The following is a 17,500-nucleotide window of genomic DNA, read 5'->3' as shown; positions in this document are numbered from 1 at the left end:
TGTGTGTGTGTGTGTGCAGTCTCTCACCATGTGTTGGTGTGTGTGTGTGTGTGTGTGTGTGTGTGTGTGCAGTCTCTCACCATGTGCTGGTGTTTGGGGAGGTGGCACTGTGAGCTGGGTGGCGGGGGCTGAGTTGGCAGCGATGTGTAGAGAAGCGCACCAGCAGGAAAGAACCACCATGGGGCACTGCTCTCCATATCCCTCTCACCACCACTGTCACTGCCCACTGATACAAAAACACACACATGCGAAAACAAGTAGCTTATTTTGGATAAAAAAAAATATTTGGACTTCAGACCTGCAAGATGAGCAAACATACAGAATATAATTGATATGAGTGTTAGTGGTTAAAAAAAAAGGTGTGTCGTAGCGGTCTAACATGGTGTCAGTGTGTGTGTAAAATATGGTGTGTGAGTGTGTGTGTAAAATATGGTGTTGTGCGTGTTAAAGTGTGTGTTAGGCGGTCACAAATATGGTGTGTGAGTGTGCGTGTAAAATATGGTGTGTGAGTGTGCGTGTAAAATATGGTGTGTGAGTGTGCGTGTAAAAGTGTTTGTTAGGCGGTCACGCTGACGGAGGCCCTATTTCCTGGCGGAAAGCGGATTATTATCCCGACACGTCAAATCGGCCACAATGAACGCCAACGGCTCCCCCGACTAACGATAATCGGCTTGGTGTGCCCAGGCCTTTTGATGGCTAAAATAGAGTGTGTGTGTATCGTAAATGTGCTAATTACCAACCATTTTGTTCAAAAATTGTTAAAACAACGATGTTTTTTAATACTTCAAAATAGCATTTGCTAAATGAACCTTACATTTTTCAGTAGCCATAGGTGTGTAGATTTGAACAAACATACACGTAAGAGGTTGGACATACGTGACGGTTGGTAATATGTGACGTTGCTATACCTCTGTTGGGCGGATGTGGTGAGTAGAGCCAGTAGCCGGCTCCTTTGGGGGGGGTTCCTCTTGTGTGTGTGTGTGTGTGTGTGTGCCTCTGTTGGGCGGATGTGGTGAGTAGAGCCAGTAGCCGGCTCCTATGGGGCGGTTCCTCTCGTGGGGAGGGGGGTGTTGTGGGCGGGGTCGTCTCTGGGGGGAGGAGGGGAGCTGAGAGCCCAGCCCAGAGTCCTGAGTTCCCTGAGACGCTACACTGGCAGCCTACACACACACACACACACACACACACACAACAACTTTGCATTTATATAGTGCTTTATCAAGTCCTGAGTTCCCTGAGACGTTACACAAACAACCTCAAGTGCTTTATCAAGGCCCCCAAAGCGCACACACACACATACACACACACACACATATACATACACACACACACACATATACATATAGAATGAGGCGCCAAACAAGTTATTTTGAAGAGATATATTATAAACATGGCATCACATGTAAGCATGTGTGTGTGTGTGTGTGTGTGTGTTGTGTTTCCTTACGCTCTGGCCTGTGTGGATGAAGTACCAGTGTCCGCTCCTGTGGCTGTCCTGCAGGTTGGACACATAGCTGCTCTGCTTTAGGGTGTCCCTCAGGGAAACCATCTCATCCAGGAGCTCCTCCACACTCAAACTCTTATCTACACACACACACACACACACACACAGACACAGACAGACACACACAGTTTATATGATACATAGGCAAATACACTGCCACTTTACATATGGTCTATATGCTCTCACGTCACAGTAAGCATATTTCTCTCAGCATATTTCACATGCTGTTTAAAGCCATTTAAAGACTGTTACGCACACTTCAGAGAGAGAGATCTCGAACATGCCAATCTCAGAACTCATCTCAGCATTCCAAACACTATCTCAGAACTCATCTCAGCATTCCAAACACAATCTCAGAACTCCAGCATTCCAAACACAATCTCAGAACTCCAGCATTCCAAATCTTAGAACTCACTCCAGAAAAGCGTATTGTTGCAACCTAACCTGAGATGACATACGTTCAGCAACTTTAATGTAGTCTACTAGTTCTAGCAAAAATAGGTTAGGTTAGTTTATCAACCGTCTGGGTCTAATGAGCCTTTGAGGCTGGGCACGAGAGCTTTGCTGAGACAGTGACAGATCACAAAGTTATTTTTTTTAGTTGGAAAATTCCCGCGAGCAGATTTCATTAAATGCGTAAAATACTGCCACGCGGTTGGTGCTCTTGCGGCGGTTAAAGGAAGTGAAGATGTCACGCCCGTTGGTTAAAGGATCGCATTAGTCTGAGGGGGCATAGCCTGACATAATCCATTCTGAAAGTGAAACCACCAGTTTTCCCACATCTCAACTTTGGCCAAAGTTTTCAGAAATAATAGTTTTCAGTGATACAACCTCATTAGTAATATGAATTTTCAATATAGGGTCTTAAAAGCCATGTCTCCTTCTAGCCACAGCGTTTTTTGTTTTCAAACATAAGCCTAATCTAAGCGTGCTCAGATGACGTGATAGACCAGGCGCTGTTGCTCCACCTGTCCATCATCTCGTAAAGCCTGATTTGATTGGTCCGCCTGATATAGGGCGAGCATACTTCCACCACAATGAAGCAATGCCAGACCGAACTTCCCGACCTCAAATGTATGGACTAAGTTGGAATGGCACCCAGGCTTTGAGGGCCAGACATTCTGATTGGTGAGCTTCACAGTCGGCCGGGGTTGCTGTGCTTCTTGTGCACCGGGCTGCTCACCAATCAGGGGTGAAAAAAATCATATCACAAATCGCAATCACAATATCTGCCAGAAACATAACAATATCTATCAGAACCCCCAAAATCATGCAGCCCTACTAGTTGGTTAACTGCTGGCTAGCTAGCCAGATAGCTAGTTCATACAGTATCTGGCTACAACGAGTGGTGTGACAAGGCGTTGTGGAAAAGTGTTGTTGTAAATTCACCATTTTTTAGAGTGTTGCAGCAAGTTGCTGGTTTATGGAATGTTGCAGCTCATCTCATCACTCCAGCATTCCAAACTCAAATTCAAACCAGAATTCCAAACACAAATTCAAACCAGAATTCCAAACCCAAAACTCACTTCAGCATTCCAAACCCAGAACTCCTTCAAGAAACCCAAAACTCAAAGCATTCCAAACTGAACTCACTTCAGCATTCCAAACCCAAAATTCACTTCAGCATTCCAAACCCAAAACTCAAACTCACCCTTGTCCGAAAACTCCATCCCAAGCCAATGATAGCAGTAATTTAGGTTTAACAGGAGTTCAGTTAACTTAATTTAACACAAATGAAGTGATGTGAACGTGTGTGTGTGTGTGTGTGTGTGTGTGTGTGTGTGATGTACCTCTAGAAGCCTGGCTCAGCTGTTCAGTCAGTCTTGACAGCTCTAGTTAACTGCTCCAGGTCCTCCTGCTGGTGGCTGCTTTCTGGGCTTCCAGCACTTTTACTATCTAACACACACTGACTGCAGGGAACACACACACACACACATCAATAATAATAATAATACGAAATACGTTTATTCCACTGCTTGGTTGAATTTACTTGTACTCACGTAATTTAAACGACCATTAACATTATGTTTATTTGAACACCCTGTAAGTATGATCCAATTTTTTGGGCGTATCACACTTGTATATTAATTTGCCAAACTTCGTTGTGAATTTTAAATAACTGTCACGCTGCATCCGAGCTGAAGGAAATGAACCCGGAATGGATGGAGGATCCAGAAGGAGGGACAGGAAGGAGGGTGGAAGGAACGGGTGGGGAGCCACTCCCTTGCTCCTTCAGTACCCTCTGCAGAAAAGCCGTCTCTGTTTCAGCCCTCTCCAGGTCCTGACCCGCCTCAGCCATATGCTGCCGAGAGTCCTCCAGCTGCTCTGCATCCTACACACACACACACACACACACACCACCACACACCACACACACCACACACCACACACCCACACACACACACACACACACCACACACACAAATGTATAGAAATACAGACATAAGCGCTCACACACACAGTCACACACATCATCCAATCCCATTATGGTTAATTCTGTCATGGACTTTTTGTACTTTTTATTTAGGAGTGAGTGTTTTGTGTGCTTTAGTGTAAGCATATGGTTGTGTGTGTGTGTGTGTGTGTGTGTGTGTGAGAGTGTGTATGAGAGAGAGAGAGAGAGAGAGAGAGAGTGTGTGTTAGGGCTGTAACGACACACCAACCTCCTCGCATCGGTTTGTATCCTGATTTTTGACCAGCGGTTCAATACAAACCTCGATTTTTTATTTGGGGGGGGGGGGGGCAATAGCCTACCTTGGAACACCAGAGGATTATTATAATAATAACTTTGCTGATAATTCACTGTCAATACTCATTATTTTTTCAATAAAAAATTATAAAAAAAAAGAAAGAATACTGAATCTCTGATATTTATGACGCCACACTTTATGCAGATTAGCCTATAGCCTAGGCCTACTATTTCTGTTACAACTCTACCTCTTTAATTCAGCTGTCTGGTTAAAGCCTGGATATGTAAACAAAGTAGCATAGTTGGCTAGCTTATCATAGTCTACTGATTTGACTGTTCAGTTTTCCCATGTGTGTTTAAGTTCCAAGGTAATACTTGTTCTCCTTGGGACAGGCACTTTTGGGAAACATTGATATTGGGATGATCAGTCAACTTGAATACAAGAGTTTTAAACAAATATGTGCAGCAAGCTAATGATGCTAAGAGGATTTAATAGTAATTTAGCTAGTTGTCGTAGGCTACCGGTAAGTAGGCTACCGGTAAGTAAAGCGGGAGATGTGTGTTGGTTATGCAGCCGCGTAAGCTGCAAAGCGCTGTGTGAAATTTCGGTTTCGAATCGCATATCGTTACAGCCCTAGTGTGTGTGTGTGTGTGTGTGAAATATCGGAATATCAAAATATCGACTATTGTGTCGTATCGACACTGCTGCCAAATATCAAGATTTGTGTTAGACTATTCAAGCTGACTATTGTGATATTTTTGTATTATTTGTCTGCTGAATTATCAGTATAATGTGACCTACATATTACACTGCCCAAGTGCTACACAGTATAATGTGACCTACATATTACACTGCCCAAGTGCTACACAGTATAATGTGACCTACATATTACACTGCCCAAGTGCTACACAAATGTGACAATAATTGTGTTTCCAGCTCTGTTTTTTCCATTTTGTTTCGGTAAAAGTATTTCAATATATCGTAATATGTATTGTATCGCAATATATTGTGATGTATTGTCCCGTGAGCCATATCGTGATGCGTATCATGAGGTCATTAACAATACACAGCCCTAGTATGCATGTGTGTGTGTGTGTGTGTGTGTGTGTGTGTGTGTGTGTTACCTGCTCCCTCTGCTGGCGTATATGCAGTGCTGTCCTGTAGAGTGTCTGTAGCTGCTGTGTGACTGCGGCCAACTGCTGACCAGCTCTCCTGTCAGCACTAGACACACTCTTTTTCAGCTCCTCCAGAGCCTGTGGACACACACACACACACACACACACACACACATTCATATATCAGTGTTTCCCATACACTGACTAATCTGTGGCGGGGCGCCACGAAATAAAAATTGACCGCCACAGATTAATATTCTATGTTTAATTTAATTTAAAATTTAATTTAAATTAATTTAAATATAAGGTCAAATCCTTGCATTGCCATTGAGCTGCGCTTTTTATGCATGCAGCGTTTCCCTGCCCCGCCCCGCTCTCTCTCGTAGCCCGCTGCCCCTCCTCTGCATGTGCATTTAACAAAATATTCACGATTGTTGAGGGATTGTTGTTGCCACATAGAAGCATTGCATAGAAGACGTCTGGCTAAATTGCTATTAAATCAAACGCTTAGCATCGCGGACCATGCTGCGCAAATTTGTTCAAAACTGCTGCATTGAAGTGAACTCTGCTAAGGTCTTATCACAACATAGTAGGCTACATTGAAGAGACTAAACTCAGTGAAGTTATGAAATCAAGCAGTCTCTCAAAGCTAACATTAGAATACTGTTTGGATGTCAAATTTAGCATGCTTAGCCTACTTACAGCTGCTTGTCAATTTCGTTGAAGGGCTCATTTTATTGACTCTGACACTGAATGTTTGCAAAATCCCAATGTAAATGGAAAAGTGTTTTCCAAAATTCAAAAGTGCTTGTCCCAAGGAGAAGTACGAACCTTTATTCTACCTTTATGTAGAAAACGCACTCAATTAGACCTATACACTACCAAGGCGATCTTAATACCACCCCTTTCCAATTCTGTGGGAAACACTGTATATTAATTACACCAGTTCAAGTGACATTCACTGTACATATGCACACACTGAAACTAGTGGCACCACATTAGACACACACACCTTTTTGTCTATCAGAACAACAGTACTGTTTTTCCCTTATGACCTGAGTGCTCTTCTGATGGAGCACAGGTCAGTGGACATGGAGCTCCATGAGGAGGCCCTTTCCACTGATCTGTGTGGTCTCCTGAAGGAGCTCCATGAGGAGGCCCTTTCCACTGATTCGTGTGGTCTCCTAAAGGAGAACCATGAAGAGGCCCTTTCTACTGACCAGTATGCTCATTTCATAGGGCTCCATGTGGAGGCCCTGTCTACTGACCTGTGTGTCCTGCTGGTGCAGCTCCATGAGGAGGCCCTCCCGCTCGCTCTCAGCCTCCTGCAGACGTTGGCTCATCAGGTACTGCTGCTCCTGGGCCTCCTGAAGCTCCTCCCTTAGGCCCTGAAGCGCCGCCTCTTGGGCCTTCTGAAGCTTCTTCCTCAGTCTGTTAAGCTCCGCCTCCTGTCTCTCCCTAAGCTCCTCCTTTAGTTGCTGGAGTTCTGCCTCCTGTGCAGCCTCAAGCTCCTCCCTCAGCCTCTGAAGCTCCACCTCTTGGTCCCCTTGAAGCTCCTCCCTCAGCTTGCGGAGCTCCGTCTCATGTTCACTCTTCTTCTTGGCAGCCTCCTGCAATAGAGAACACACAGAGGGTCAGACGTACAAAGGAAATGGAATTCTCTGCCTTGCTACATTACATGGAATTGACTAAACATTCACTTCATCAGGCCTCACCATCCTCAAAGACTAATTTGCCATCAGTAATATTGAATACTGTGTGATCATTCACATCAGTGGCGATCCTAGTCTCTGCTCGACCCTCTACACACACACACAGAAAATGATCATATGTCATATGTTTCATATTTTGGAATTCATAAACTTGAGATATTTTGTTTTAACATAATTCAAATAATTTATCATATTTTATTATCTACATAATTACAAGTAACTAAAATATTTAGTAATTTGAATACTTAATATTGTTTTTTTAAAACTATTACACTTGTCTTTAATGTCATTACACTGGTGGTGTGTAGGTCTAATTAAGTGCCTGTCACTTTAAGAAAAATGTGAAAGTAATTAGCTTTCATTCTCACGTTTTAGGCTAGAGGAAAATACTGTAGAACTTCAAATAATAGCCGAGTCCCAAAGAGACGCCTGTCTCTCTTAAACGCCTGGCGTGGCTAAAGGTTTGGGTTAAAGGGACAACAGGCAAGCCTGATGCGCTTTCTCTACGAAACTCCCCCTCGCTCGGTCTGAAGCTCTTTTCCTTTTGTTTGAGTCTTCTGTCAAGGGTTTTCGCTGCTTCTTCGCCGGCTCTGCCATTATACACATTATACAATCTCTAGCGTTTTGTTAGCCTGCCTGCTTCGGTCGGCGGGTAGGATACACAGAACTTGCAAGCGGGACTACAGGCAGTAGGGGCGGGCGAGAGAGTCTTCATTCGCCCTGTAACGAGTCATTTAACCATATACCGACTTACGAAGATCAATAATTAACACGAAAACATGTTAATGGTGTCCCTTTAAAGGCTGGTCTCCAGTAGAGGCCTGGTCTGTTTTTTAGTTTCGGGTTGCATTTAATCTTGTAAAACCCGTCAGATTATCTGTTTAAAGCCCAATTCACATCAAAGATTCGCAGTGACACGAAAGCGTTACAGAAAGGAGGTTACAGTGGTGTTTAGATGTAGATGGTAATTAGATGTTGCACGTCGTTGCAAGCCGTCGCAAACCATTCACCATGTCTGGTCAGAGTTGCAAGGTTTTAGAATGTTGCATCAAGTTGCTGGTTAATAGAATGTTGCAGCTCATCTTGTCGCGAATCTTTGGTGTGATTTGGGCTTATGTGTGGTGCAGACTGCGCGACGTTATGATTAGATGGCATTAAAAGACTGCGAGGGTGGGGGAAAAGCTAGAGTTCCAAATTGTATAACTTTTTTTTCAATATGAACTATGCCTATATGTCCGACTTCGTCATCGTTCAATTCATCCCTTGTGTTTAAAATTTGCGGATAGGCCGATGGTAAGCTTGTTTTTATGCTGGCAACAAAACCAGAAGGGTTCGCGAACGTTATTCTTTATTCTAAATGCGTACTGCCATGGCGATAAAGAGAAAGAAGCCAGAAAGATGGAGCCAGAAAGAGCCTGTCTCATATAGACGCCTGTCTCTAATACTAGCCGGTGCAGTTTGGTGATTTGGGAAAATAAAAGGCCAGGCTATTATTTGGAGTTTTACGGTAGTTGTGCAAAGTCCAAGGATATATGGATGCAATTCATTATGTTTTCTATGTCATTAGATAATATAAATGTTCAAAAAACTAACAAATCAAAGAAAATCTTTCTGGGATCATAGAAGAGATATGTGTCTTGCAATGTTATTTTCTATAATTTTGGTGAGCACTACATGATTGATAGACATGACACGTGAGCTAACGGGATAGTTACCTAGAAGGAACTCTCTCAAGATGTAGTCAGTAATCAGAAATATCATTAAACCCAACAGTAGACCTAAATGAACTAAATTTCATAGCCCAGGTAAGTTAGCAACACAAACTTGAGAATTCAGCAAATCAACTTAACATTAGCTTACTATTATGTGTTGCTGTGCGACCACATCATCAAAACTAGCAGCCTCATTTAATTTTATTTTATTCACTTACCACATTATAATACTACCCTTCCGGTAAACTTTTACTGAGGATACTATCATGAACATGAAAAATTGCATTTGTGTAAGTATGTATGCTAGTGCAGGTGTTAACTTCAGGCTCAGAGTGTGTTAGCATTTGCTGTGTGGTGCTTGTGTTAACATCAGGCTCAGAGTGTGTTAGCATTTGCTGCGTGGTGCTTGTGTTAACATCAGGCTCTGAGTGTGCTAGCATTTGCTGTGTGGTGTTACTGTAACATCAGGCTCAGAGTGTGTTAGCATTTGCTGTGTTGTGTTAACATCAGGCTCAGAGTGTGTTAGCATTTGCTGTGTGGTGCTTGTGTTAACATCAGGCTCAGAGTGTGTTAGCATTTGCTGTGTTGTGTTTACATCAGGCTCAGAGTGTGTTAGCATTTGCTGTGTGGTGCTTGTGTTAACATCAGGCTCAGAGTGTGTTAGCATTTGCTGTGTGGTGCTTGTGTTAACATCAGGCTCAGAGTGTGTTAGCATTTGCTGTGTGGTGCTTGTGTTAACATCAGGCTCAGAGTGTGTTAGCATTTGCTGTGTTGTGTTTACATCAGGCTCAGAGTGTGTTAGCATTTGCTGTGTTGTGTTTACATCAGGCTCAGAGTGTGTTAGCATTTGCTGTGTGGTGCTTGTGTTAACATCAGGCTCAGAGTGTGTTAGCATTTGCTGTGTGGTGCTTGTGTTAACATCAGGCTCAGAGTGTGTTAGCATTTGCTGTGTGGTGCTTGTGTTAACATCAGGCTCAGAGTGTGTTAGCATTTGCTATGTGTGCTTGTGTTAACATCAGGCTCAGAGTGCTTTGCTGTGGTGCTTGTGTTAACATCAGGCTCAGAGTGTGTTACATTTGCAGTGTGGTGCTTGTGTTAACATCAGGCTCAGAGTGTGTTAGCATTTGCTGTGTGGTGCTTGTGTTAACATCAGGCTCAGAGTGTGTTAGCATTTGCTGTGTGGTGCTTGTGTTAACATCAGGCTCTGAGTGTGTTAGCATTTGCTGTGTGGTGCTTGTGTTAACATCAGGCTCTGAGTGTGTTAGCATTTGCTGTGTGGTGCTTGTGTTAACATCAGGCTCAGAGTGTGTTAGCATTTGCTGTGTTGTGTTTACATCAGGCTCAGTGTGTTAGCATTTGCTGTGTGGTGCTTGTGTTAACATCAGGCTCAGAGTGTGTTAGCATTTGCTGTGTGGTGCTTGTGTTAACATCAGGCTCAGAGTGTGTTAGCATTTGCTGTGTGGTGCTTGTGTTAACATCAGGCTCAGAGTGTGTTAGCATTTGCTGTGTGGTGCTTGTGTTAACATCAGGCTCAGAGTGTGTTAGCATTTGCTATGTGGTGCTTGTGTTAACATCAGGCTCAGAGTGTGTTAGCATTTGCTGTGTGGTGCTTGTGTGTGCTGCTGACCCAAGTCTGCTGCTGGTTCTGTTTCTGCACGCTTGTGAGCTGCTGTCTCAGGAGCTGCAGTTCCCCACTCAGAGTCTCCTGCTGGCGTCTAGCCTCCTCCCACTCGTCCTGCAGCCGTTTAGACTCCTCCCTCTCCTCCTGCAGCCGTTTAGACTCCTCCCTCTCCTCCTGCAGCCGTTTAGACTCCTCCCTCTGCTCCCTCTCCTGTCTGACCAGACGCCAGACCTCCTGCTGCAGCTCCTGTAGACGCTCCTCCACAGCAACGTTCTGTAGAGTGGCTCCCACACTGCACACACATCAACACAACAACACAACAACAACACAACACATCAACAACACATCAACATATCACATCAACTCAACACATCAACACAACAACAACAACACATCAACAACACATCATATCAACACATCACATCAACACAACACCACAACAACACATCACAACAACACAATAACATGACACATCAACACAACACAACACAACACAACACATCACATAGATGCTCCTCCACAGCAACGTTCCATAGAGTGGCTCCCACACAGTACACTCATCAACAACACATCACAACAACAACACATCACAACAACACATCAACACAATGCAATGCAACATATGAACACAACACAACACAACAACACATCACATCAACACAACAACGCAACATATGAACACAACACAACACAACACAACACAACACAACACAACACAACACAACACAACACAACACTGTCTGTGCTTAGGACAACAGTGCGTCTCACCTGGCGTCAGGTGTGTCTGTGCTGAGGTTCTGTGTAAGGCTCTGCAGGCGCTGCAGTAGATCATCTGGGTGGATGAAGACTGCGGAGGTGCTCTGCAGTTTAGTCTGTAGTTCAGCAGCATCGTCTCGCAAAGCATCACTCTCCTCCTGAACACACGAACACACACACACACACACACACACACACACACACACACACACACTTGGTCAATAACTCGTAATAGCAAGAAACTGATCTATACATGGGCAGAAAGACGTACAACCCAACCACTTCCAAAGTTTAGCATCTCTGTAAATTATAAATATTCAAATACTGAAAATCACTATACTATGCACACACAAATGCTGTTGTAATGGCACAGGCGCACACACATACCCCCCCCACACACACACACACACACACACCTTTAGTGAGCTGATGTGTTCCAGAAGGTTTTCAGTCTCTAGCTGGATGCGAACCTCAGCGTTTTCTCTGGCCTGTCTCTCATTCTGAAGCTCTGCTTCAAGAGCTGCCCGCTCTACCTACACACACACACACACACACACACACATTTCAACACACTTTATCACGATCAAAAAACATTGTGAGATGGTGTGTGCCTGTGTGTGTGTGTGTGTGTGTGTGTGTGTGTGTGTGTGTGTGTGTGTGTGTGTATGTGTGTGCGTGGATTACCTTAGTGAGTGATCGCAGCCTACTCAGCTCTGCTCTCAGCTTCTCTGTCTCTGTGCTCCTCTCCTCCTGACACACACACACACACACACACACACACACACACACACACACACAGCAAGAAAGAGTAAACACATTAAACACACATACTAACACACCACTCTCCCTCACAGCCTCCCTCCTCACCGTGTCCAGCTCCTACAGGCACACACACACACACACACACACACACACACACTTGTGCTTATTTTTGTCCATCTTGTTTTCATCCAACCCCACTTCCTGACAGGATGTCCTGTCCTGTGTAAGGTCTGGGGGGAGAGGAGATTCCACCTAACACTATATCCTAGTAACTACACACACCATGCCAGCATTAGCAAACACACACACACACTGGTCTCTCTCTCTCACACACACACACACACACACACTGGTCTCTCTCTCTCACACACACACACACACACACACCGCACACACACACACACACACACACACACACACACACACAGGCTCACCTCCTGCCCGTGCTGCAACTGCCTGCACTGCTCCTCTCTGTCCTGCAGGAGGCGCTCTAGCGCCTGGTTCTGGCTCTGGAGGCGGCGGCAGTCGCTCTGGGCCTGGCAAGCTTGACCTCTGACCCCACACAGATACTCTTGCAGGCCCGAGATCACGTCCTCCAACTCCCGCTTCAGAGACTCATTCGCCAAGATCTGACCTGAACAACACACACGCACACGCACAAGCACACACACACACGTGCGCACACACACCTGCCTTTATGCCCACCTGCTGCTACACACACCAGCGCACACACACCTGCATTACTGCGCAGAGCCTTTTACACATACAAACATTAAGCCCTCATCACTACTGAAGGCTAGAGATCATGTCCTCCAGATATCTGTTAAAGAGTGTCATAAACCTACAGTGTATATACAGTGTATACACACACACGCACACACACACACACACCCTCTGCGCCCCATGGTGTGTACATGCCAGAGACAAAGGGGGCATTGTTTAACACAAAGCTACAAATGCATCACTGAACTTTTTATGTTCAATTTATTCAACCACCAGCCCAAGTCTAGACTAATCAGATCTTAACACAAAATGACCCCAATTTATAACAGACTACATCACTGCTTACCATCACCAATGCTAACCACTAATCTACCTCACTAACCAGCATCAGACTTCACCAATGCTAACCACTAATCTACCTCACTAACCAGCATCAGACTTCACCAATGCTAACCACTAATCTACCTCACTAACCAGCATCACACTATGTCACTGCTAAACCTACCTCACTAACCAGCATCACACTATGTCACTGCTAAACCTACCTCACTAACCAGCATCACACTATGTCACTGCTAAACCTACCTCACTAACCAGCATCAGACTACATCACTGCTAAACCTACCTCACTAACCAGCATCAGACTACCTCACTGCTAAACCTACCTCACTAACCAGCATCAGACTACATCACTGCTAAACCTACCTCACTAACCAGCATCAGATTACCTCACTGCTAAACCTACCTCACAATCAGCACTCTCAGCACTCACACAACCGATCTCTCTCATCACTAGAGAGCCAATCAGAGCACCCTCCCTCACCGTCGGTGATCACCAATCAGCACTAGCACAACTGATCTCTCATCACCAGAGACCCAATCAGAGAGCTCCCTCCCTCACCGTTGGTGATCACCAATCAGCACTAGCACAACTGATCTCTCATCACCAGAGAGCCAATCAGAGAGCTCCCTCACTCACCATCGGTGAGCTGCTGCTCCAGGTCCTGGATGTCCTGGGTCTCCTGGGCGATGCGCGTGATCATGTAGTCCAGTCTGGCCTCCAGCTCCGCATGACGCTGGCTCATGATGTCCAGCAGCTGCTTCTGACGAGACACCTGGGCCTTCAGATGATCCTACACACACACACACACACACACAATATATAACACCTGGGCCTTCAGATGATCCTACACACACACACACACACACAATATAGAACACCTGGGCCTTCAGATGATCCTACACACACACACACACACACACACACACAATATATAACACCTGGGCCTTCAGATGATCCTACACACACATACACACATAAATATATAACACCTGGGCCTTCAGATGATCCCACACACACACACACACACACACACACACACACACACACAAAATATAACACCTGGGCCTTCAGATGATCCTACACACACACACACTCAAACACATAAAATATAACACCTGGGCTTTCAGATGATCCTACACGCACACGCACACACACACACACAAAATATAACACCTGGGCCTTCAGATGATCCTACACACACACACAAAATATAACACCTGGGCCCTCAGATGATCCTACACACACACACACACACACACACACACACACACACACACACACACACACACCTACACACACACACACACAAATATAACACCTGGGCCAGACACAACACACAAAATGTTCCAATACTTGTCAAATGATCGACCCCCTTAACATGAAGAACGTTCCAGAAGTTCTGTGTTCTGTAAGCCTCTTAAACTGTCCTGTCCAGCATAGTGCATCTTCTCAATTCTGAAGAGCCAATCATTTACATGAACATGAACATGAACACAGAATATACAAAGCAAATCTGTAGTGCAGCATTTCCCCCCAACCCACAAGGTATTTTGACCTTACTTGACTACTATTGCTATATACTAGCCTGGATGCCAGCCGAACGTAGCCCCGCCCACAACATTTGAGATCGGAAAGTTCGGTCTGGACTTTTTCTGTTGGGGAGCAACTATGCTCGAACCAGAGCTGTTTGGACCAATCAAATTGGGCTTTACGATGATGGACAGATGAGCAACAGTGCCTCGTCTATGACTTCATCTGAGCACGCTTACGTTGATTTTGTTTGCAACAAAAACGCTGTGGCTAGAAGCTAGACAGATGGCTTCTGAGACCCCATATGGAAAAGTGCATATTATTTCCATGAGGTTTTATCACTGAAAAGTGCATATTATTTCCATGAGGTTTTATCACTAAAAAATGCATATTATTTCCATGAGGTTTTATCACTGAAAACGATTATTTCTGAAAACTTTGGTGGGAAAGCTCCAGTTTCATGTTCATCAAGGGAAAACAGCATGTTTGCATTGTGACATGTTGTTCCCTCGTTTGTTTGAAATCTCCGATTGGCCACCTGTTTGCTGGAGGGGTTTGCGACACCCTTCCCCAGCTGTTTATAACATGTTTGTAGCATTGGTGTGAACAGAATTATTTTTATAAAAAAGACCAGAAAACAATGTTAAGGCATTTGTGAAGAAGAAGGATGGTTTGTGTGTTCTTCCTACAGCTCACGGTAAGCTATTCCATTGCTCTGATTGGTTTGGTCTATCCAATTGAGGGCAGAGGTCCCCATATCAGTTGAAACACGCCCCATAATTATGTCCCAATGGAGCAGTATCAAACTTATATTCTGACTAGAATCTGAGTATTATAACGTCAGGCTAGCTATATACACCATCTGTTCATCTTCCATTGGACCAGCTGATGCTTATTGTAGGACATACCCTACATGACTGTGAATCTAGTTCTCTCATGTTTGCATTTACATATTCATTTTGCAGACAGTTGTCCAAAGTGACTTACTGTCAACCCACAACTACCACAGGCTACTGCACGCTAGCCCAGCTCCTTAGCCACTACACTACCACGGACTGCTGCCGCCAGCCCAGCTCGTTAGCCACTACACTACCACAGGCTACTGCGTATGTTAGCTCCTCAACCACTACGTTACCACGGCACGCTAGCCCAGCTCCTTAGCCACGGACACTACCACAGGCTACTGCTGCCGCGTTTCCCAGGTTCATGCAGCCACTCGCTACCGCGTACACCATACATACTGAACCCACAGCATGCTGGCCCAGTTCCTGAGCCACTCGGCTGCCACGCCACCATGCATACTGGGACCACAGCATGCTAGCCCAGTTCCTTAGCCACTACATTACCACAGGCACGCTAGCCTTGCTCCTTAGCCACTACATTACCACAGGCACCCTATCCTTGCTCCTTAGCCACTACATTACCACAGGCACGCTAGCCTTGCTCCTTAGCCACTACACTACCACCGCCCCTCATGTTGTACTTTAAGCTCAATACATGATGTGTCCCAAGCCCAGCTAACCTGCACACCTGTGCACCTGAAGCATGGTATCCTTCTAAGACAGTTCTCTCTAGAGCACAAGCTCAACCAATCAGTGGCCAGGTCCAAAATAATTGTTTTATTTCACTTATAAAAGTGGAAGAGTTTAAAAAGTGACCAGCCACCAGAACGCTGGCAGTGAGATTTAGCCTGTTTAGCTGATACAGCACTGGCTGACCACAGCAACTAGTAAACCATTATCACACGGGCTGGTTCCAGCTGCATTTTCACTGGCAAACATGAAGTTCATCACTTAATACAGCTGTTAGTGTGACTTGTGACTTGTGTGACTCTATGCAAGAGTGGATGGTTAAGTTAGTTAACAATTAAGATATGTGATGCCGTGCAAAATTATGTGTGTTCATTTAGGCTCTCGCTGTAAAACAGTCAAAAGAAATGTCTTCGCCACAGAACACAGCTGCATTTGAAATATCAACCTGAAACACAGTAGGCTACTGTATGGCGCCTCTTGTGAAATCTGTGCTCCGCGGTCACGCAGGAGCAGAGGAGGCATCATAAGCATTCCCCACTTATGGCCTAATATCTCAGGCTGCGTTCCTCAGTTATAATATCTCAGTGTTCCTCAGTTATAATATCTCAGTGTTCCTCAGTTATAATATCTCAGGTCGTGTTCCTCTTTCACACACACGCCTCAAGCAAACTTCTACTTTTTCTTCATTCTGCTGTGTCATCCGGGCAGAGCACACACACACACACACACACACACACACACACACACACACACACACACACACACACACACAGAAACACGCACACCCTGCCTTGAAACCATCACACTCTTCATACATTCTACTTCCGATGTTCATCAAGCAATTCAAATCTCTGCACTTCCCTCCATCCCAACTGACAAACTAACAGCAACACATTCTTTCTGGGTGAGAGGACTTGCTATGCAGGACACAGTCTATATTTAAACCCTGGATAAGATTTTCTCCCAAAGTCAAATGAAAGCCAGGAGATAAGTCAAGTTTACAGCATATCTATCACAAAGTAATGCATACCTGTCATGCATGACGTTTCTGGAGCTGATGCTATTATAGGTCAGTTATCTTAACTCCATCTTAAGCACCCAAACATCTGGCCACACTGGCGTTGAGCAGCATAAACAATCCCAATGTTAAAGCAGCAAGCCCTGGACTTTGGGGACTGCTTTTAGCTAATATTATGTGCCTGTCTGATATCAGATTTAAAGTTTGACAGAGAGGAAACAGCATACAGACATGCCCCTTTTAAACACACACACACACACACACACACACACACACACACACACACACACTGTGTGGGTACTCACTGCCTCCCAGCAGGGGAGAGAGTGTGTGCATCAGCACTCGTCGTCCTCACACAGCCTCTCTGTGTCTGTCCATCCGCCCGAGAGCCCTCTGCTGTGTGTGTTTCCTGCCGTGCGGACGCCACTCTCTAAACTATGGCACTAACTTCCCCCCCGAGGCACATAGACACATTCTTCCCCACC

At 45.0% G+C, this 17,500-nt stretch overlaps 2 protein-coding genes across 2 annotated transcripts in view; both read right to left on the bottom strand.

The window, feature by feature from the left end:
* Window positions 1–945, bottom strand: part of LOC125295301 (centriolin-like) — a 20,834-nt gene extending 19,889 nt beyond the window's left edge. Inside the window, exons 1-2 of the mRNA XM_048244566.1 lie at window positions 909–945; window positions 81–226 (exon numbers count right to left, since the gene is read on the bottom strand). Coding sequence (XP_048100523.1) covers window positions 81–197 — 117 coding nt within the window. The 5' untranslated portion in view covers window positions 198–226; window positions 909–945. The remainder of the gene's footprint in view (window positions 1–80; window positions 227–908) is intronic.
* Window positions 946–1,456: 511 nt separating this feature from the next.
* Window positions 1,457–17,500, bottom strand: part of LOC125295300 (centriolin-like) — a 36,088-nt gene continuing 20,044 nt past the window's right edge. The window contains exons 12-22 of the mRNA XM_048244564.1: window positions 13,572–13,725; window positions 12,304–12,503; window positions 11,792–11,857; window positions 11,524–11,640; window positions 11,120–11,265; window positions 10,358–10,643; window positions 6,575–6,916; window positions 5,316–5,444; window positions 3,741–3,833; window positions 3,292–3,410; window positions 1,457–1,581 (exon numbers count right to left, since the gene is read on the bottom strand). Of these exons, the coding sequence (XP_048100521.1) occupies window positions 3,315–3,410; window positions 3,741–3,833; window positions 5,316–5,444; window positions 6,575–6,916; window positions 10,358–10,643; window positions 11,120–11,265; window positions 11,524–11,640; window positions 11,792–11,857; window positions 12,304–12,503; window positions 13,572–13,725 (1,629 nt within the window). The 3' untranslated portion in view covers window positions 1,457–1,581; window positions 3,292–3,314. The remainder of the gene's footprint in view (window positions 1,582–3,291; window positions 3,411–3,740; window positions 3,834–5,315; window positions 5,445–6,574; window positions 6,917–10,357; window positions 10,644–11,119; window positions 11,266–11,523; window positions 11,641–11,791; window positions 11,858–12,303; window positions 12,504–13,571; window positions 13,726–17,500) is intronic.

Source organism: Alosa alosa, chromosome 5 (genome assembly GCF_017589495.1).
Source record: "Alosa alosa isolate M-15738 ecotype Scorff River chromosome 5, AALO_Geno_1.1, whole genome shotgun sequence".
Taxonomy (NCBI): domain Eukaryota; kingdom Metazoa; phylum Chordata; class Actinopteri; order Clupeiformes; family Clupeidae; genus Alosa; species Alosa alosa.
Note: the sequence above shows the minus strand (reverse complement) of the source record. Positions and strands in the feature narration are given on the sequence as shown.